Source organism: Cetorhinus maximus, chromosome 5 (assembly GCF_964194155.1).
Source record: "Cetorhinus maximus chromosome 5, sCetMax3.hap1.1, whole genome shotgun sequence".
Taxonomy (NCBI): domain Eukaryota; kingdom Metazoa; phylum Chordata; class Chondrichthyes; order Lamniformes; family Cetorhinidae; genus Cetorhinus; species Cetorhinus maximus.
Genome location: NC_135883.1, coordinates 129,641,087 through 129,663,676, shown reverse-complemented (window position 1 = coordinate 129,663,676; position 22,590 = coordinate 129,641,087). Strand labels below are relative to the sequence as shown.

At 41.7% G+C, this 22,590-nt stretch overlaps 1 protein-coding gene across 2 annotated transcripts in view; it reads left to right on the top strand.

Moving 5' to 3' along the window:
• Positions 1–22,590, top strand: part of cyb5r4 (cytochrome b5 reductase 4) — a 117,453-nt gene that overhangs the window by 89,975 nt on the left and 4,888 nt on the right. For both annotated transcript variants that reach the window (XM_078542486.1, XM_078542485.1), the window contains exons 14-15: positions 2,237–2,323; positions 15,737–15,901. In XM_078542486.1, coding sequence (XP_078398612.1) covers positions 2,237–2,323; positions 15,737–15,901 — 252 coding nt within the window. The remainder of the gene's footprint in view (positions 1–2,236; positions 2,324–15,736; positions 15,902–22,590) is intronic.

The window sequence follows — 22,590 nt, the reverse complement described above, 5'->3', positions numbered from 1 at the left end:
ATACTCTGGGTTGTGGAGGTTCCTTCAGGGGGTGTAATCCCTTGGGGGTGGTGGAAGCCTTATGGGAGTGTAGTTGGGGGGTGTAGAGGGTCTCCTAGAGGGGTCAGGGTGTGGGGGAAGTCCTGTGGGGGTTTGGTGGAGGTCTGTGCAATAGTTACCCGGAAGTTAGAAGTAGTTTTAGTTCTTCTCATTTTTTTCTGGGTAACTATTGATGTGACACAGTCGGAACCATCTGAAGTCTGTGATTTAAATCACATTTTCGGATAGTTCCCAGTGCAGGGCAGTTGCCCAGGGGAGGCTTGCACTTCTTGGGCAATTGCCATGCCAACCTTACCTGTGCACCTCCAGGAAGGGCGTTTCCCAATCTTTGGGGTATCCCCCCCAACCACCAATACGACGCCCTGGAGCAAGAAGTTATGGCCAATGTTTGCAGCACAATCTTGCCCAGCTACAGATTTTTTCCAATATGTTCAAGTGCTAATCTCACAGGGATAACATTAACAGGCTGGTATTTGTATGGTAGGTCAAAGGAATGACACTGAAGCCAAAACCCCCATTATGCTCAATTACCATTTTGCGACATAATGAATTAATGGAAGTAACTGGTCAATCATCTCTGTAATATCTGAAAAGACCATATGATAGGTATATAAGAGGTTCATCTATGTTGGAATTTTAAAATAAGTTCTAGCAACCCCTATATGCAGTTGCCAGAGATGGGTTTTACCATATTAGAAATATTATGGAGATGACTCTGATATTTCGAAGTGTTTCCCTATGGTGCAATGCAGTCAGACAGCTATTTTAAAATTTCCATGTCCATCCTCCCCCGATATTCTAGAATAATTTTATTACTAAATGGTTGTTAAATCTAAATTACTGAGTTGAACACTATTTCACTTAAAAGTGAGGTGAGAGTGACTGCCCTTGACATCAAGGCAGCATTTGAGCGAGTGAGCATCAAGGAACCCGAGCAAGACTGGGGTCAGTGGGAATCAGGGGGAAAAGAGAAACTACAAATTGCCTTATAGAATATTGCATCCTCCAGTGGGCTGTCATTTATCTCATCAGGTAGACGGGAAGGAACATATATATATCTAAGTCAGCCTGGCTACTTTCAAAAATTTTTTTTTTTAACTGGACAAATGGCTGGACTGATAAAATGGCTGCCACTGACCACATGATGGTAGTTCTGGATGTTTCTGAGCAGTTTAAACATGGACAAAAGATAACACATCAAATCCCTGGGATGTAACACTCCTTGCATTGTACAAATATTCAAGCCAAGCCAACACAATGGATTAGCAGATGAGACGTTTGTACCAGCCAGCTATGGACAAAGTGACTTGTGACTGACTCCTCATCTGCAATATTGTGATAATGGTTCTACAATGGGTTTTAACAAGATGCCTCGTTAGCTGAATAGCTCGACCCGAAACCACCATGTCACATGACCAAGACTTGAGCTGTTTGAATTCCTTTGATTATACAACTTTTGAATTTTATGTTCAGTTGCGGTTTAACCTCTGAAGAGAACCAGACTCCAGGTTAGCCGCCTGCCTTTGACCTCCATCTCTCTCCAAGTCTGCCTTCCAGAAAGAACCCTGTATTTCTCCTACAGAGTGAACTAATTTCCAGATACAAGAATACTTTGTTGCATCTTCAACCGATTCAACCTGCAACTGAGTTCCTAGGACCAAGACCAGGAATTCTGCCAAACAAAGCCACCTGAAAGAATCTTCATTGGGCAGTGACTTACTGGACTCTGGACTCACATGAAACTATAATTCTTATTTTTATCGTGGTCTCTGCCCTGAACCCCTTTCTTTCCCTTATCCCTCTTTCATTGTATGCATGCAAAATGTACATTGCGATACCCTTTTCCCTCGTTTTTGTGTATATGTATGTAAAATAATCCAACCCTCTTATTTTCTTTATTTCAAGTTCGCTGTGGGGTTATTAATATAGGATGGGATCACTCCAAACCAAAGGGTTGGGGAACTTATGCCAACACCTATAAAAGGGGGAAATCAAAAACACCTTTGTTTATAGATAGGTAGCAAGAGGAGAAATCACGGCTGTTCTAAATTATGCCCCCTCCTGTCCATAACAGACTAATTAAACCATTCTTTTAGATGTTAAAGCTATTTCTTGATCCAACAACCTTTTGTAAAATGCTGAATAGAATAATATGTACAAGGTAAATTTTGTATTGGTGCTTTTGTTTTTTTTTCAGGAAAATCCGATTGATGTTCTTCAACAAGACAGAAAAGGATATTGTGTGGAGGGATCAGTTAGACCATTTGGCCTCGAAAGACAAAAGGTAATATTAGTCCACACCAAAGTGTATTGGTCAATCAAATTAAAGTGACTAATTTCTGTATTTCCATAGGTGTGAGATCAAATGAATGGCTAGGGCCTTTGATTTCTTGTTACAGAATAATGATGACCAGTCTTGTTTATTCTAATATGAGTATATAAGAATAATTTTCTTTTGTTATATTAATGGTGTTGTTATATGTAAATGCTGTATTGCCCTTAACATAAAAATGTACAATTAGTTTCCAGATTAAAACATGTAAATATGAAAATGGGTTTGATACCAGAAACACCTTGTTGCACTCTAATTATGACACAAGAACATGCTAACATATAGCCCTTGAAGATTTAAGTTACTGTACCCTATTTTACAACTATCAAAATTCTTACAAAGAGCCTTAATTGCTTGAAGCTTTTGAAGTTTTTTTTAAAAGTACCAGTAGATTTCAAGTAATATTACTCACAAGTGAAGATGGATGAGGGTGATCAGGAAACTCAGAAGTGGCACTGTCAGTGGCTTTACCCCATCTGCATCAATTGTGAGTCATTGAATCCTGAATTTCAAATCCTTTCACTATGCTGAACATGATCACTTGCAAAAGATTGAGTTATGAACACTCGCAGCTGCCGTATTCGGTTTTCAGGAATATTTTAAACTGGAAATTTCCTCTCTTATTTAGAAAATTGCATGAGTAAATTAAGATACCTAAACAAAATCTCAGATTAAGCCAATGAAGTGAAATTGGATCTTGTTTCACGCCAATCTTCAGCACGAAACAGGGCAAAAAATTCCAGATTGGAGCCTTGTGGCAATACTTATGCAATCCTGGTGGCCACCTTTCCAACATTACAACGGAGACTATATTTCAAAAGTACTTAATTGGCTGTAAAGTATTTTGAGATGTCCTGAGGGCATAAAAGTTTTACATAAATACAAGTTAATTCTGTCTAGGGCTCCTTGTGTATGATAATGAGGGGCCTTACACTTGCTTAAGGCCTTCCCCCAAAATTAGTGAGAAACTGAATGAACTGACATTGCAGTTTTCAGTTCTTCCTGCGGCTTAATCAATGGTCCTTAAAGGGCCCGCTGGAGGACATCACATAAAGGTATGTTTCTGTTCTTTTTAACTTGCCTTATTGTAAAGCCAGGAAAAGTATACCTGCTCCTTCTAGCTCCATAGCACACCTTTCATTTGGCCCCCTCCAGTTCACTGCTCTCCACCTTGCAATACCTATTAGATATTGTTGACAGCACAGATGGCCCAAACTAGTCCAGAGAAACAGTGAGCTGCCTCGTTAGACCCTACAGGTGCCACAGCTCACCAGAATTATTCAGATGAGGCCTAAGGCCAAATTTCAAATGAACTTCCTAATTATTCTCATTTCTCAAGGCTTCCACAGTGTAAAACAAACACGGTGTGTAGATGACACAAGTCTGCAGGAAATTTTGGGCCAGTATATTCTGGAGGGAGGGTATATTGAGGAGTGGTTTCAATTGTAAAATTTCAGGCCCAAACAAACCACTGTGTTCTTCATCTGAAGTTTTTTGCTTTTAATTTCATCACTGTGGTTCCTTGAAAGTACTGTTATAATCAATGTCAAGCCTATCTGTCGTGTTTATAATGGAGAGCTTCAGTAGGAAAGCAATTAGCTCAATATTATTTTGTATGCAAATTTCATATTAGCTTTATCTGCAGACCAGAAATCTATGATTGCCAAGGCACTCATGAAACAAACAATCTTAAATCTATGCAGTAAATTTATGTCAAAAGACATAGCAAAAATATTTGGCTTATAAAATTTTATTGTGGCTTCACTCATTAACTGAAAATTTCATATTGCAGTCCACATATTCCACTTTAAATATTAGCCTACCAGAGAAAGGTTCTTGGCCCATTACATACAATTAAAAGATGATTAACATTCTATTCTGCTATAGTCCTGGTTGCTGCTTACTTACTCTGTAAAATAAAATTAGATTCATCACTTGGAGACAGAGTGCAAGAGCAAATTCTAAACTGCGGATAAAAGGTCTTCATACCAACAGTAACTTGAGATAGAAAAAGAATAACTCATTGCCAGAATCATTGGACAGGCAGCTCACATTTTTCATATTGTATAAAAGAGTGAGAATTGTCAGTGCTAGTTTATTTCAATATGGAAATTAGTATAGTTGATTGCATAAATGTATAAAGCCACTCCCTCTGTCCATCTCCTCCTCTGTCTCCCAATCCATCTCCATCGCCATCTAACTCACACTCTCCCTGTTGCCCCTTTACCAACTCCGCCCTCTCCATTTAACCTCACCACCTACCTCAACCTCTCTCCCCCTCCCTCCCTCTCTCTCTATACACTATATATTATATATATATAATATATCAATAACCTGTGCATCACCTCAATGCTTCAAGCCAGCCATGCCAAGTTTCTGCTTTTCCAGTATTTGGCCATGAGTCAGCAAATCAAGCAATGAGAAGGCTGAATCTTGTGAAACATTAAGAACAGTGGATAAAGTAACACCAAATATCACAGAGATATCTATGAGCGTTGGGGAATCCGAAACAGGAGTTGTCAAATTTAAACTGGAATCCATGTGGCCGAACATGATTGTAGTGAAAGGAGGTGTGTCTGTGGAAGTGAATTTTAGCAAAGATATGATCAAACACAAGGGAAAAAGATAACAATGAATCTCTCTGCTACTGTCTTCTGTCCATATAGTTTAATACTCAAAATTCCCAAATAAATATGCTTCCATTTCAAATACAAGATTCAAAATGAGGTGTGACCAATACGCTGTAAAAGTCCAATTTTCCTGTATTTTTATTCTGTACTTCTTGACATGAAACCCCCACATTTCATTAGTCTTCATGATCATCTTTTGCGCGGATAAAACTAGTTTTTAATGATGTAGCTAGATCCCTAAATATCTGTTGATGTTTCTCCATTCGGTTTGTATTTCCACCTGCCATTCTGCCCATGTGCAAATTAATAGAATTTTAGTGTTGAGTTTAGAATTAAGATCAGTCAATTTGGAGAAAGTATTTGTTAGATTTGACCTATACCACAATTTATACATGCTGTTAGGGTAAAAAGCATATGGAAGAATCAGACATTGGGATGTGCATCTTAAAAAATAATTATAATCTTTCGATTTTAATATTGCTTTCGGTGAGTTATATTGCAAAAGCTGCCACATGGTGGAGGTTAGTTCAACAGGCTGGTGAAAAGCTTTCCTCAATTGCAAAACAAGAATAGCTATAGTAACAGTTTAGAAAGCTGTGTCACCTGAAACAAGGGATTCTCACTGGACACGTCAGCAGAGGTTTGTGTCAATTTAACCAGATTTGTTTCTTGTGTTTGCAGTCTATATTCACTATTGCACACACAAGTAAGATTATACTAGGGAAAGTATGGAAACAATGTTTTAAAATATTTTTTAAAATTTTCATTTGTTCATCTGTCAAACAAAGCACATGTAATTGCAAAAAGAAACGTAATGCACGTTACAGTTGCTTAATTGTCCTAATGCAGTTAAACTGCAGTAAAATTAGCAACTTCAACACAATTGATCTTCTGTGACAGTTGTACCAAATCATTCCAAATTCAGCAAGAAAACTTTGAATATTTTAAGAGGGGCCCAGTACATAAAGCATTGGTTAGTATTGCAACATAGGGATTTTCAATAAGGAAACACTGGAGATAGCTATGGTGCGTCCTAATCCTTATGCGATTGAGCAGTTAATTAGGACGTTGAGAGCACACAGCAGAATGCAGACTGAACGAAGGCTGACAATTTTTGAGCAAACATGCCAAACGAATTTTTATTAATTATTGTAAAAATACATACTCTATATACTTGTGTAAAAGTCTAATTTTTGAGACCAAATTTTAGGCACAAAGCTAAGGGTTGACTTTCATGGTTACTATTTTTGAGGGGCTTTCTGCTAAAACACACCCACCGGCACACCTAACATGGCTCTCAAACTCTTCTCTGTCTCTGTCTCTCTCTCTCCCTCTTAAAGAGTTTGTTACCCGCCCCCTCCCCCTATACCCCAGAGAGATAGTGGCAGCAGCTGGGCCTGTGATTTCAATGCTGCTCCGGGGCCAGGGGAAGGAAAAGAAAAGGAAAAGTTTTTTCTATTGGAAGATGTCACGCTAATGGCTCCTAGCCCTCAACCTAGGCCTTGACTGGCTTTCATTATGTAAAGTTTGCTCTGGAAATTGGCCCCTGCACCCTGTTTCCATTTACGCTGTTTTTTACTCTTCTCCAACCTGTCAGTTTCTCCTCCCTAAAGATCAAAATCAATCTACATTCTTCCTGCCTTAATTGACAAGTAGGAATGGGAGGAAATACTTCCATGAATAATGAATTGCGTTTTTTGATGTGATTGTAGAGATTATGCTCTGCTTCTGAAATTTTTGGGCTTTGATCCCTGAAAAAATAGGGTCGACTTTTATGTGAGGCATATGAAAAACCATGATTTTTTTTTTAAACAATATCTATCTTTATATTAAAAATCTCACATCGGTGCACACTACCCATCAACTATACTCAATATATTTTCCCAGATCCACATTTGTCATGGCGACCACAGCAACTTGTTCCACTCTAATTACCAACTCCTTGCCCAACCCAGTGAAAATATTGTGTCTCTACTGGCAGGAGAGTGTAACTACACTGTGACAAGTTTACATAAACATTGTAAGAGCATAGGTAATAGAAATATAAAAATGACCATCTCCAACGAGAGGGAATCTAACCATGTCCCTTTGACCTTCAATGGCATTACCATTGCTGAATCACCCCACTATCAACATCCTGGGGTCATCATTGGCCAGAAACTTAACTGGACCAGCCACGTTAATAGTATGGATACAGGAGTAGGTCAGAAGCTAGGAATTCTGCAGTGAGTAACTTATCTCCTAACTCTTCTAAGCCTGTCCACCATCTACAAGGTACAATTCAGGAGTGTGATGGAATACTCTCCACTTGCCTGGATGAGTGCAGTTCCAACAACACTCAAGAAGCTTGACCACATCCAGGACAAAGCAGCCTGCTTGACCATCGCCCCATCCATCTCCTTAAACATTCACTCCCTCCACTACTACACACAGTGGCAGCTGTGTGTACCATCTACTAGATGCATTGCAGCAAATAACCAAGACTCCTTCAACAGCAGCTTCCAAACCTGCAACCTCGATCACTTAGCAGAACAGGGACAACAAATGCATGATAAAATCACCACCTGTAAATTCCCATCCAAGTCACACACCATTATGACCTGGAACTATACGCTGTTCCTTCACTGTTATTGGATCAAAATCCTGGAATTCCCTTCCTAACAGCACTGAAGGTGTGCCTACATCATATGGACAGCAGTGATTAAAGAAGGCAGCACGCCATCACCTCGAGGGCAGTTAAGGATGAGCAATAAATGCTGGGCTTGCCAGTAACACTGACATCCCAGAAACAAATAAAAAGAAACAGGTTACTTGATCAAATGTTTTTTGAGTCTATGCCCAGTCTATTTCTTTTATCTATATGCTCAATATGGTTCACTAATATTCTTTAAGTAAGGAAATCTGCCATCTTTACTTGGCCTGGCCTACATGTGACTCCAGAACCACAGCAATGTGGTTGACTTTTAAATGCCCTCTGAAATGGCCTAGCAAGCCACTCAGTTCAAGGACAATTCAAGATGGGCACCAAATGCTGCCCTGGCCAGCGATGCCCACATCCTATTAAAGAATAAAGAAAGAAATAGATGCCTTAAAGAATTTTATTATATTGGAAGAACATGACCTATCCTTTGCATGCCTTTTTATTTGTTCTTGAGATATTGGTGACCCTAGAAGCTTACTATTTATTAATACCAGTGTATTAATAGTCAACTATGCAAATGTGGAACTCTAGTCACATGTAGATCAGACTCAGTGGAGGTGGCATGTCCCATTCTGAAAGACATTAGTGAACCACATGGGTTTTTATAACAACCTGGAAGCTTTCGTGGTTATTTTTTAGCCTACGAGCCAGCAGATTGATTGAATTCAGTTTCACAGCTTGCTATGACCCCTGGGCCCTCGAAACTACTGAATCCCTTATTATGTCATGACTTTCTAAAGGATCAGCAATGAGCTTTTATTATGGCATCTAGCAGTTTCCTTACTGTTGATGTGAGGCTAATTAGTCTACAATTACCAAACTGTTCCCTTTCCCTTTTCAAAAAGGGTTGTTAGCATTTGCCACTCTTCAGTCCTTTGGGCAACTCCTATCTCCAAAGAACATCATGATTAGTGCCCTGCTATTTCATCACTTGCCTTCCTCTGTATTCTGGAGTACAGATCATGCAGTCCTGGTGACATGTTAAGTACTATACAGTCTGACTAAAATCCATTCTTGACTGAGCCTCCAGCACAGAGCATGAAATCAATTAAAGTGGATAATTTTGCAGTCACTGATTACTTAAGTGGCTTGCATACTTATTTCCTGGTACTGTCATTAACAGTCCAAATGCTTTCCAAAAAAAAGCAAGAGGATAGCAAATGTTGTCACGTCTGAGCTGCTAACATTTTTTGCAAGAGGAAAAGCAAAATGTGATTTCAAGTTATTTCTGTTAAAATGAGCAATAACTTTCACAAGTCTGACTAACATCCGGCTGCACATGGGACTGGAGATAGGGTACAGGTCTGAGTTTTGGTGTCCTCCAGTTGAATTTAAGCTTCCCTGTGGTCAGTGTTGCTACTGAGCTGCATGTATTCTGTCCCCATGGGAACAGACTGCTGTGCATCAACAAGACCAAAGAAACTATCCTGTTATTTCTATAAAACTGTCCGTCAATAATTGCTGGGGATGTTTGGAGATTAGGTTCCATTTTAGGTGAATCATTTTGTACACCAATCTTAATCTGAAGCACTGAGGTTTCCATTACAGTGAACATAGCCAACATTCCCTCCATGGTACTCAGTGGGTGTACCCACTAGGTTTAAGAAGTAAAAGATTATCTTTACCAATTATAATGTTTGGTATGGTCATGTTGGGAATATGACTGGTTTGTGGTGGAGTTGTACTCTGCCTAAATTGAGTACCAAAGAAACAATGCCCCAGCTTTTCCTGGAGTTGTGCCATTGTAATGGGACATTTGTATCAAAGTGCCAGATTTTTGGTGCAAAAGTTCCAGGAAATTATGGCATAAGAGATTTGGACCATTTCATAATTTCCTGGGATGCTGCTGTTCCCATCTCCAAAATAGTGAAAAATTAATGAACATATCTTCACCCCTCTTAAAGTGAATAGCGATCACAATTTTGCTGCTGGTGAGCAATCTAGCCACAATAGGTATTATACTCTGCAAAACACTGTCACATTAATTAATCACGCAAATAGCACCTAACTTATTAAAACCAGCAGAAGTCAACACAACAGCATAATTTGCATGAGTAACATCAGATGGTAAATTTTCACCAAGTTTTGTCAACTTATTTGGCCAATGCAATATAATTGACTTTCAGACCTACTAGCTGGCCAGAAAGTATCCTTTTAAATATAATTTAGTTTTTGAATTCATTTAATGTTTATAACGATTCACTAATCTCTTGCCCCTTAACATTGTCAATTGCTAATTTTAACACAGTATATAGATTCAAATATATGTTTCTTTTGGAACTCATTGATAAATACAATCCATTCCACATCAGTGGGATACTGCATCAATAAATATTTTGTAAAGGAAATAAATATGAAAATAATTTATTTAAAGAGTTAAGATGGCTATTATAGATCATAGGCTCATAGACATTTACAAAACAGAAGGAGGCCAATCGGCCCACGTGTCCTCGTTGGTCAACAAAGATCTGACTACACTAATCCCATTTTCTAGCACTTAGCCCATAGCCCTGGAGGCTATGGCAACACAAGTGAATATCTAAATACTTCTTACATGTTATGAGAGTTCTTGATTCAACCACCCTTTCAGGCAGTGAGTTCCAGGCTCCCTCCACCCTCTGGGTGAAAAGTTTCTCCTCAACTCCCCTCCTAGTCTTCTACCTCTTACCTTAAACCTATGCCCCCTGGTTATTGACCCCTCTACAAATGGAAAAAGTGCCTTCCTATCCAACCTATCTTTGCCCCTCACCATCTTATACACCTCTATCAGGTCCCCTCTCAACCTTCGCTGCTCCAAGGAAAACAACCCCAGCCTATCCAATCTTTCTTCATACATCAGTCCCTCCAGCCCAGCAGCATCCTGGTGAATCTCCTCTGCACCCTCTCCAATGCAATCACATCCTTCTTATAATGTGGTGACCAGAACTGCACGCAATACTCTAGCTGTGGCCTAACCAGCGTTTTATACAGTTCCAGCATAACCTCCCTGCTCTTGTATTCTATGCCTCGGCTAATAAAGGCAAGTATCCCAAAAGCCTTCTTAACCACTTATCTTCCTGCCCTGCTACTTACTACTACTGTGGATATGCACACCAAGGTCCCTCTGATCTTCAGTACTTTCCAGGGTCCTTCCATTCATAGTGTAACCCATTGCCTTGTTAGCCCTCCCCAAGTGCATTACCTCACACTTTTCCAGGTTGATTTCCATTTGCCACTGCTCTCGCCTGAACAGCCCATTGATATCCTCCTGCAGTTTACGGCTATCCTCCTCACTATTTACCACCCTACCAAACAGCCTCCCTGGCCGTTTGGGGGTCCTATTGTATATACCCAACAGCGTGTTTGCCCCTTTTGCGTTTTTTACTTCTACCCATATGGCCTCATTTGATGATCCTTCCAGGATATCACCCCTCCTCACTGCTATAGTTGATTTCTTGATCAATATTGCGACCTCCCCTCCTCTTCTATCCCCCCCTCTATCTCGTCTGAATACCCTATAACCAGGAATGTTGAGCTGCCAATCCTGCCCTTCTTGTAGCCAAGTCTCGGTCAGAGCTATGATATCATACTCCCATGTACCTATCTGTGCCCTCAGCTCGTCTGTCTTATTCCTCAAGCTCCTTGCATTAACCTTGCTAAACTCACTTATTTCTTATCTAGCCTATGTTTCCTCTACCCTCCAAACTCACTTACTAGCATTTTAACTTCTAATTCCAGCTCAGCCTCTCTACCATTTGAACTAATTTTCAGGATCCCACCCTCCTGCCAATTTAGTTTAAATCCACCCCAACAGGATTTGCAAACCTCCCCGCAGGGGTGTTGGTCCCGTTGCTGTTCAGATGTCACCCGTCCAACTTGTACAGGTCCTACCTCCCCCAGAAATGGTCCCAATGGCCCCAGGAATCTAAAGCCCTGCATCCTGCACCATCTCTCCAGCCATGTATTCATCTGCTCTATCCTTCTGTTCCTATATTCACTTATGTGTGGCGCCAGGAGTAATCCGGAGATTACCACTGCTTTTCAATTTCCTACCTAACTCCCTAAAGTTTGCTTGCAGGACCTCCTTTCTCTTTCTTCCTATGTCATCAGTCCCAACATGGACTATGACCTCTGGCTCTTCACCCTTCCCCTTCGGAATGCCCTGCAGCCGTTCCATGACATCCTTGACCCTGGCACCCGGGAGGCAACATACCATCCTGGAGTCATGTCTAATGCTGCAGAAGCGCCTCTCTACTCCCCTCACTAATGAATCACCTAACACTATTGCCCTTCCACACTTCTTCCTACCCCCCTGAGCAGCTGGACCACCCACAGTGCCATGGTCTTGGCTGTGGTTGGCCTCCAGAGAGGAACTGTCACTCACCGTTTTCCAAGGCTGAAAAACGATTTGCGAGCGAGGTGCACTCGGGAGATTCCCTCACTACCTGCCTGGTCCCCTTCTATCTGGCAGTCACCCGTTCCCTCTCTGCTTGCACTTCCTTAAGCTGCAGGTGACCACATCCTGAAATGTGCTATCCACAAACCTTTCAGCCTCGTGAATGCACCGTAGTGCCCCCAGCTGCCACTCAAGCTCCAAAACCCGGAGCTTGAGTTGCTCCAGTCAGAGGCACCTCCTGCACACATGGTCATCCAGACTGCCAGGAGCGTCTACAATTTCCCACACAATGCAGGATGTGCAAATCATGGTACTGAGCTCCCCAGACATATCTTAGCTAAATAGAATATGGACCCTTGCTTTTAGTTTACTCTTATTCCTACTTGAGTATATACTAGATGCTAGATCCTCTAGACAGACTAGATCCTCTAGGTGCTGCTGACTGCCCATCCCAGGGTCCTCCTCTCGCATTCTCCTCTAGGTGCTGCTGACTGCCTGTCCCAGGGTCGTCCTCTCGCACCTCCTCATGCAACTCTGAATTTAAGTGCAAGGATATTTGAGAAATTTATTAATAATTGATTGCTTATTGCTGAGTCCCTTGATTTGCACATCCTGCGCTTTGTGGAAATCCTAGACACTCCTGGTGGCCTGGATGACCATGATATTGTTTAAGTGATCAAAATAGAAATCAATAACAACAATAGTTGTGCCACTTCTGGTGCAACATTATGCTCACTGCAACACATTCTAATGTCAAAAGACAGGAAAATATCAACTACATTATCAGTGGGGAGATTGGCACAGTGGTCGGTTTAGTCTATGGCCTACATCACCCATCTCACTGTTGCAGAAAATCTGGTTCGTTTTGTCCCATTCAGAAGTATTACTATGTTGAAGTACAGAAAAGCAGATAAAATTATATCTAAAGCTACAGTGAATGAGGTGGGGGTGGGGCATCTGATAGAGATGTTCAAAATATTGTAAGGAGTTGAGCGGGTAAACTGTGAAAACGCTGATGGGTGAATTGGTAACAAAAGGTTTACTTCTAGATGCACAGGGGGAAGATTCAAAGCAATTCTCTCAAAGGGTTTTTAGAATATGAAATGTAATACTATAGGTGGTTACTGAAACTAATAATCACCATATTTGAGGAGAAATTATGCATAAGCAGGAAAGTTATGCTGACCCTTTGTAAAGTTTGGGTTAGACCCCAACTTAGAGCATTTCATCCAACTCTGGTCACCACACTTTATTTAGGAAGGATGTGAAAATAGAGCCATAGGGCGGAATTTTCTGCTCCCATTGGTGGCGGGCATGTTTCGCGGCGTGAACAGACAATGTGGCGAGGAGGCCGAAGATCGGTTTAACGCTGTCATGAAATCAGTTTGCGATCATCCAATCCACCTGTCAATGACGGACTGCATTTCCCGCCACCGCACTTTGGGAACCTAATTTCAATACTTTAGCATCTCATTATAAGCCTTGCTCATCGGAATCATTCCACCCCATGCTGGATCATCTGGGCGCATTGGCGTGATTGTACGCCGATGTGTTTCACAACTGTACATAAGCAACATGCATCTGGCGAGCTGCACTTCACTATGGACTTCGAGGTCTGTTTGCCTACCTTGCTTCGGGCAGCACTTGCGGTCATCAGCAGGCAGGCAGCACCACATCACTTTTAGGGGGGCTCATGGGCAAGTCTCTTATCAATCAGATGAGCCCTAAGGCAGGGGCGGCTTTTCATTGGCTGCAGGGCTAGGGCTTGCCGGGGCAAGGGGGCAAAATGACCTCAGGCAAGGGAAGAGGCTGTAAGGTGAGGGCTGTACTGGAAGCAGGAGTATCCCAGGGTGTGTGTGGGGGCACATGTTGATCTATGCAAGTGGCTTCTAGATGAGGACTGTGGAGGCAGTCTCCAGAGGAGATTAGGTCAGATGGACATGTGGGGGTGTGTTTGAGAGACGGAGTGGTGATGTCCCTTGAAGTGGCAGTGAATGAGATGCCAGTGAATGTGTGATGGCAGTGAATGTGTGATGGCCTTGTGAGTGTGAGCTTAGAGTGATGAGAGGTTGCATTACCCTGGCAGCACGGATGAGCTCATTCATCCTCTTTCTGCAGTGGATGGCCAACCTCTTCTTTGCAGCATTGACACTGACTACCACTTCCACTGCCTCCCAAGCCGGAGTGGAGAGATTGCTGGACCTCCTACGGCCCGAGCAGGGGTGGAGGACATCATGGTGGGCCTCCAAAAATCATTCCAGTGATAGGTGACTGAACTCTTCTTGGCTTTCAGGGCCATGTCTTCACTTGAGCAGTCCTGGGCTGCAAGCACTGAGAACTGTGTGTGCAGCTGCAGTTTAGATATAACACCCAGAGTGAGGAAACTGAGGTAACAATTCAGAGGCTGCCCACCAGCAAGACGGCCTGGTTCCTGTGGCTGCATAATTTACGAGGCAGGAAGCGGACAATACAGCATGAAAACCTGTCATTGCGGCTGGTGGTTAAATGTCTTTTTTCACGCCCATTGCCACACTTAGTGCAATTCTAGTACAATTCCGCCCATAGAGTCATTTATGGCATGGAAGGAAGGAGGCCATTTGGCCCATCGAATCTGTCGGCTCTCCACAGAGCAATCCAGTCAGTCGCATTTTCCATTCTATCCCTGTGGCCTTGCAAGTTTATTCCCATCAAGTACCCATCCAATTTCCTTTCAAGATTACTGATTGCTTCTACTTCTACAACCCTTGTGAACAGCAAGTTCCAGGTCGTTATCATTCACTGAAACCTGAAATCTATGTTCTGTAACGCTTGTCCATTCAGCTAATGAAAACAGCTTTTCTTTGTCTACCTTATCTAAATTAGTCATAATCTTGTACACTTCTGTCAAATCTCCCCTCAATCTCCTTTGCTCCAGGGAAAACAACCCCAGCTTTTCCAACCTAACCTTGTAACTAAAACCCTTCAGCCCTTGAACCATCTCTTTTGCACCCTCTCAATGACCTTCACAACCTTCCTAAAGTGTGCTGACCAGAACTGGATTCAATACTCTAAGTTGGGACCTAACCAGAACTTTATAAAGGTTCAGCATAATTTCCCTGCTTTTATACTCAATGCCTATATTTATGAAACCCAAAATCCCATGAAGGTTACAGGGAAAGAGCCAGCAAGAGAAGGAAAATGCATTTCTTTTTTTTGCTTGGGCATTGAACTCAGAATTTGAAACTTACAGAATTCACACACTTCGGGCAACATCATAGACTGTAATTCACACCTCCTCACAAAATAACATAAAATGTAGTTAATTCTGGCTCAATGATATCTTTAAGAAGAAACTGTTGACCTCTGACTTCCTGCATCAAATCTGTTATGATTGGTATCTTGGAATTATACAAATGTTTAAGTCATTCTTTTAAAATTCCTTAGTCCTGTTCTTTTAATGGACATACTAGCCGTTTATTTTAAACAGGCTATTTCCTCTGTAAAAGTACTCAGCCGAGGAATTTTCCATTAGCACATTGTACAACATAGTCCTAAGGCAAAGTTGGAAAGTGGGCTACAATTTCTATGCTACATAAATTTTTTTTTACGTAATTAAACACTGCATTATAGTGAAATATCACTGAACTACATATAATAAAAATGCCTTTTTGTCTCATTAGGTTTGAGGTTGAATATATCCTGTCAGAGCCTCACCTCGAATGGGCAGGGAAACGGGGAAAGATTGAAATGCCCCTTTGTTCAGAATTTTTGACTGGGCGTCCTGAAGAGTTGAAAACACTTGTGTGTGTTTGTGGTCCAATCTCCTTCACTGAGCAAGCTGTTGGGTATGTACTGTGCTATTCAAACCACACGGGATGATATTCTGCTTCATCAAATCAAATTTCGATAGTCTGTTTTTACTTCTAGCCCAGTGCCATGGTTTACTTTATTTATAATTTTTTAGATGACTCACGGTAGTCTTGTGTAATAAAAACAGAAAATGCTGGAAAAACTCAGCAGGTCTGGCAGCATCTGTGGAGAGGGAAACAGAGTTAACGTTTTGGGCCCGTATGTCTCTTCTTCAGAGCTAAAGAGAAGTAGAAATGTGATGGATTTTATACTGTTTAAGAGGGGGGGGGTGGGGCAAAATAGAAGGTCAGGTATAGGTGGGAGCTAAGGAGAAATTTAATAAAAATATCATGGACAAAGGTCGTGTCAATGGTAGTGTTAAAGGCTAAAGAAAGTGCTGATAGTGGCATAAGTGTAAGATAGCAGAATGTGTTAATAGCAGAACATGGGTCAGCGCTGTGTGAAAGCAAAACATAAGAACAAGTGATAGGTAGCCCGGTTTGGGAGGGGGGGGATGGGTGGGAAAAAAAATAAAGAAAAAAATGAACAAATAATTAGATTAAAAAAGGAGTGAAGATAGAGGAGTGAGCTCATGGTCTTAAATTGTTGAACTCGGTGTTAAGTCCAGAAGGCCGTAAAGTGCCTAATCGGAAGATGAGGTGCTGTTCCTCCAGTTTGCGTTGGGCTTCACTGGAACATTGCAGCAGGCCAAGGATGGACATGTGGGCATGACACTAAGATGGTGAGTTGAAATGGCAAGCGACAGGAGGGTCTGGATCATGCTTGCAGACTGAGCGAAGGTGTTCTGCAAAGCAGTCACCCAGTCTGTGTTTCATCTCCCAAGTGTAGAGGAGACCACATTGGGAGCAGTGAATGCAGTAGGCCAAATTGAAGGAAGTGCAAGTGAAGCACTGCTTCACCTGAAAGGAATGTTTGGGCCCCTGGACGATGAGGAGGGAGGTGTTGCACCTACTGCGATTGCATGGGAAGGTGCTGTGGGAAGGGGATGAGGAGTTGGGGGTGATGGAGGAGTGGACCAGGCTGTTTTGAAGGGAACAGTCCCTATGGAATGCTGACAGGGTGAGGGAAAATGTGTTTGGTGGTGGTATCATGCTAGAGTTGGTGGAAATGGTGGAGGATGACCTTTTGAATGCAGAAGCTGGTGGGTTGAAAAGTGAGGACAAGGGGAACCCTATCATGGTTCTGGGAGGGAGGCACGGGAGATGGGTCGGACACGGTTGAGGGCCCTGTCAACCACAGTGGGGGAGAACCCTCATTTAAGAAAAAAGGAAGACATGCCAGAACACCATTTTGGAAGGTAGCATCATCGGAACAGATGCATCGGAGACGGAGAGACTGGGAGAATGTGCTGGAGCCCTTTCTTTCTCTGATTAGCTCCTACATTGTACATCTTCAAGTCCTACTATTGGTATTTAGTATTCAGTTTGGAGTTACCATGTGATATGTGGAACAGATGCTGATCAGAAATTGTAAATCATACATCTTTCAACCTTTAGAAGATGGTGTTTGGAGGGAGAGACCTTAATTAAAATCACATCTGTGATTCTAGGATGATTTTAAAAAGGCAGACAAATAGCTTAGATGTGGATCCTACTGGCATAATCAAATGAAATTATGTAGCTATGAAAGGTTGGCCTAATTTCCTTCTTTTTGTTGTCTTGGTTTTGTTTGTCTGATGTTTTGCACATAAAGTCTCAGCATTACATTTTCTAGAGTGTACATGTTTTTTTCAAATATCACCACTGAGATTTTGCAATGCTCCCCCCACACCACACCGCACTCCCCACCCACCCCCCGCACCCTCAGTTCAGTCGCAGCCCCTCACTTCTGAGTTAGACGGTCATGAATTCATGTCGCACATATTTTAGATTGGGGCTTTAATGCAGTGTTCAGGGCATGCTGCACAATAGAGCTGTTGTCTTTTAGATGAGGTGTTAAACCCATTGATCTCAATTTTGCTAATGTTCCTTGATGCTACACTCTGTCAAATGCTGCCTAGTACTTAACTGGCTGTAAAACATTTTGGGACATCCTGTGGTCATGAAATGTGCCATATAAATGCAAGTCTTACTTTCTTTGAATACAGCTTAGAGGATGTGACATGGTGAACATTTCTGAGTCATGGCTGCAAGCCGGTCATTTTTGGGAATTAAATAGTCCGGGTTATAAGACCTTTAGAAAGGATAGGGAAACTGGGAGAAGAAGATTATAAAGGTGCGTTTACAATATTATTATGATCAGATTCAAGGGAAATCGATCAGCACAGACCCAAAGTCAAAAAGGAAAAAGGAAGACATGTCAGAACACCATTTTGGAAGGTAGCATCATCAGAACAGAAGAAAACAGAAGGTCATAAACTGAGAGTTGTCTATTGCCCCCTGATAGCAACAATGAAGTGGCAGAATGTATTAATTCAGGGATTAGAGAGGCTTGTAGTAAAAGCAGAGACGTTTTGGTGAGAGACTTTAATTTTTATATAGATTAGGAAGAGTAGAGTCACTCAAGTCAGAAAGGTAGTGAATTTCTTGAATGCATTCAAGATGAATCAATATGTTCTAGAACCCACAAGAGGACAGGCTGTCCTAGATTTAGGACAAATGATCAAAAGCCAGACTGAGTTAATAATCGAAGACGGGAACATTAACAATCAGAATATGATTCAATGTTAGATTTGAAAAGGAGAAATGTAACACAGCTACTAACAGTCTAAATTTTGGTACTGCTACCTGAGAAACAGATTAAAAACAGCAAACTAGTGAGAACTGTTATCAGGTAAAATTACAGATGAACAGTCAGAGGTGTTCAAACTTTTTTTTTTGGTTAATACAGGACCAGTGTTTGCCCATGAGAGGCAAGACTTTACTTGCCACATAAAACAGGCATGGTAACAAAAGAGTTGTGAGATAATACAAAGGAAAGTATTCACAAAAATGCGAAGAATAGTGTAGGTCCGGGGACTAGGAGACCTATAAAGAGCAGCAAATGAAGACAAAAAAGATGCTAAAAACCACAAAAATGAATTCAGAAAGAAACTTGCAAGGGATACCAAGATTAACAGAAATAAGTTTTACAATCATGTTAGAAGACCATGGGTAGTCAGTCAAGGGTAATTTGGGGCCTTTAAAAACAGATTGGGGTAAAATTGTAAACGAAAGTAAGGACATGACAGATTTGTTCAAGCATTATATTGTGTCAGTCTTCACAGTAAAAGAAGAGGATAATATACCTGACATTCCAGGGAACCCAATAATGAATCAAGGCCTGGAACTCACTAATGTTAATGTAAGCAATAAAACAGCATTTGAAAAAATAACGACGTGAAAGGCTGACAGATTCCAGCACTGTATTGATATGCTTTGACACTCTGGTTTTGCCAAGTTAGCAGCAAACTAATCAATGTGTGTTGCTTCCCATATTTATACTATAATAGACTTTCACTGTTCCATAAAACAGCTTGGAAAATGGAAACCCTGATCCCAATAATAATCCTGAGTCCAAAAGAAAGTGGGAAGTGTTGGATAGAATTTGTGAACAGGAAGTCTGGAAATAAGGGTTGCGAACAGGTCTTGCGAAATTTATTGGCGAGATTGGTTTTAAAATTTTTCTACTGCTTTCCTGCCTGAATGACAGTCTGGCTGGCAGATGACAGCCTGGCTGGTACTCGGGCTAAGGAGCAGATCAGACATCACAGAGAGTGGGAGGGCATCAAGTCACAAATGATGGGGAAGTCAAACACTGGGAGTTGTGGGGGCTGCAAAATCGGGCATTGGGGGTGAGTTGAGCATTGTGAGGGGTGGAGTCGAAAATTGGCCATGAGGAATGGAGGAAATCGACCTTCGGGGGTGAGGAGGGATGATGATACCATCCTTAACTTTCTTACTTAGCTACATCCATCTTGTGGAGTCTTTTTTCCTCAATTGATTATATCTTTGGTGAGTATTGTGAAATATCTCCTTAAATGTCTGCCACTGCTTATCTACCGTCATACTACTTAACCTATTTTTCCAGTGCGTTTTAGCCAACTCTGTCTTCGTATCTTTCGAATTGTCTTTGTTTAAATTTAAGACACCGGTTTCAGACCCATGTTTCTCACCCTCAAACCGACTGTAAAATTCTTATTGTATTCTGATCACTCTTCCTTAGAGGATCCTTTACTATGAAATCATTAATTAATAGTCTCATTACACGTTACCAGATATAAAATAGTTTGTTCCTAGTTGGTTCATTAATGTATTGTTCTAAGTAACTGTCCCAAATATACTATATGAACTTGTCCTCAAGCCTACCTTTGCCAATGTTTTTTGTCCAATCTATATAAAGAATAAAATTACCCACAATTATTGCTCTACCTTTCTTATAAGCCTGCGTTATTTATTGATTTATACTTTGCCCTACAGTGTAGCTACTATTAGGGGGCTTATAAATTACTCCCACTAGTCTCGTCTTTCCATTGCTATTTTTTATCTCCACCCAAAATGATTCTACATTTTGACCCTTGGAGCCAACATCATTTCTCACTACTGTACTCATCTCATCCTTTATTAACAGAGCTACTCCATCTCCTCCTTTACTCCTATCCTTTTGAAACACCAAATATGCTTGAATATTGAGTTCCCAGCCTTGGTCACTTTGCAACCACATCTGCATAATGGCTACCATATCATGCCCATTTATTTCTATTTCCACCATCAACTCACCTATCTTGTGAATGCTGCGTGCTCCTGCTTCTTGTGACCATAATCAATTCTGTATAGGCAAAGACGGTGACATAGTAGTAATGTCACTGGACTAGTAATCCAGAGGCCCAAGCCAGTGCTCTAGGGATATAGGTTCAAATCCTATCACAGCAGCCAATGGAATTTAAATTCAATGAATTAATAAACTGAATTTATCAAAAAAATCTGGAATTGAAAGCTAGCCTCAGTAATGGTGACCAGGAAACTATCATCAATTGTTGTAAAAACCCATTTGGTTCACTAATGTCCTTTAGGGAAGGAAATCTGCTGTCCTTATCTGGTGTGGCCTACATGTGACTTCAGACCCATAGCAATGTGGTTGACCCTTAACTGTCCTCTGAAATGGCCTAGCAAGCCACTGAGATGTACCAAAGCACTGCAGAAAGATCAAAAAGGAATAACATTAAACTGGCCACTTGGCATCAACTTAAGTACTGGAAAAAACATCCTGCCAAGTGTTCCTTACTAACATCTGGGGCTTTGGCAAAATTGGCAGAGCTGTCCCACAAACTAGTCAAGTAATAGCCTGACATATTCATACTCTCAGAATCATACCTCCCAGACACCACCATCACCATCCCTGGGGTATGTCCTGTCTCACCAGCAGAGATGACAGCACCATGTTATACAGTCGGGAGGGAGTTGCCCTGGGGATCAATATTAACTGTGGACTCCATGAAGTCTCAGGACATCAGGTCAAGCATGGATAAGGAAACCTCCTGCTGATTACCACCACTGCCCTCCCTCAGCTTACGAATCAGTACTTACCCACATGGAACACCACTTGGAAGAAGCACTGAAGATGGCAAAGGCACAGAATGTACACCAAGTTGGGGACATCAATGTCCACACCAAGGGTGGCTTGGTAACACCACTATGGCTGAGCTAGCCAAGTCCTGAAGGGCATATCTGCCAGACTGGGCCTGCAGCAGGTGGTGAGGGAACTAACAAGAGGGAAAACCCTACTAGACCTTGCCCTTACCCAGTCTACCTATCAAAGATGCATCTGTCCATAGCTAAGAGTGACTAGAAGATGAACCATGCCCCCTATCGTGTTGTCTGACCGTGTTAAATGGGATAGATTCAGAAAAGATCTAGCAGCTCAAAAACTGGGCTTCCTTGAGGCACTGTGAACCATCAGCATAGGGACTGGTTCAAATTTCACTGCAGCAGCCAATGGAATTTAAATTCAATGAATTAATAAATTCAATTGATCAAAAACATCTGGAATTGAACGCTAATCTCAGTAGCAGGATTGTATTCAACTACAATCTGTACCCTGAAGGCCTGGCATATCCGTCACTCTACCATTACCATCAAGCCAAGGGATCAACCCTGGTTCAATGAAGAATGCAGGAGGGCATGCCCATTTTTGACCTGATGCTATGGGACTTCATGGAGTCTGGTATCGATGTTGAGGATTCCTAGAGCAACTCCCTCCCTACTGTATATCACTGTGCTGCTGCCTCTGCTGGGTTTGTCCTGCCAGTGGGACAAGACAATTCAGGGATGGTGCTGGTTGTGTCTGGGACATTGGTTGTAAGATAGAATTCTGAGAGTATCAGGCTATTTTTTTTATTATTCATTGGATGTGGGCATCGCTAGCCAGGCCAGCATTTATTGCCCATCCCTAATTGCCCTTGTTCAGAGGGCATTTCAGAGTCAATCACATTGCTGTGGGTCTGGAGTCACATGTAGGCCAGACCAAGTAAGGACAGCAGATTTCTTTCTCTGGTTTTTACAACAATCGGCAATGGTTTCATGGTCATGGTCCCCAGATCATGGGTAACAAAGGCTATCCCCTCAGAAGGTGGCTCATGACCCCTCTCCGCTTTCCAATATCAGAAGCTGAGCAGCGGTACAATAGGAGCCACGCCTCCATAAGGGCTGTGGTGGAGAGAGCCATCGGTCTTCTCAAGATACGCTTC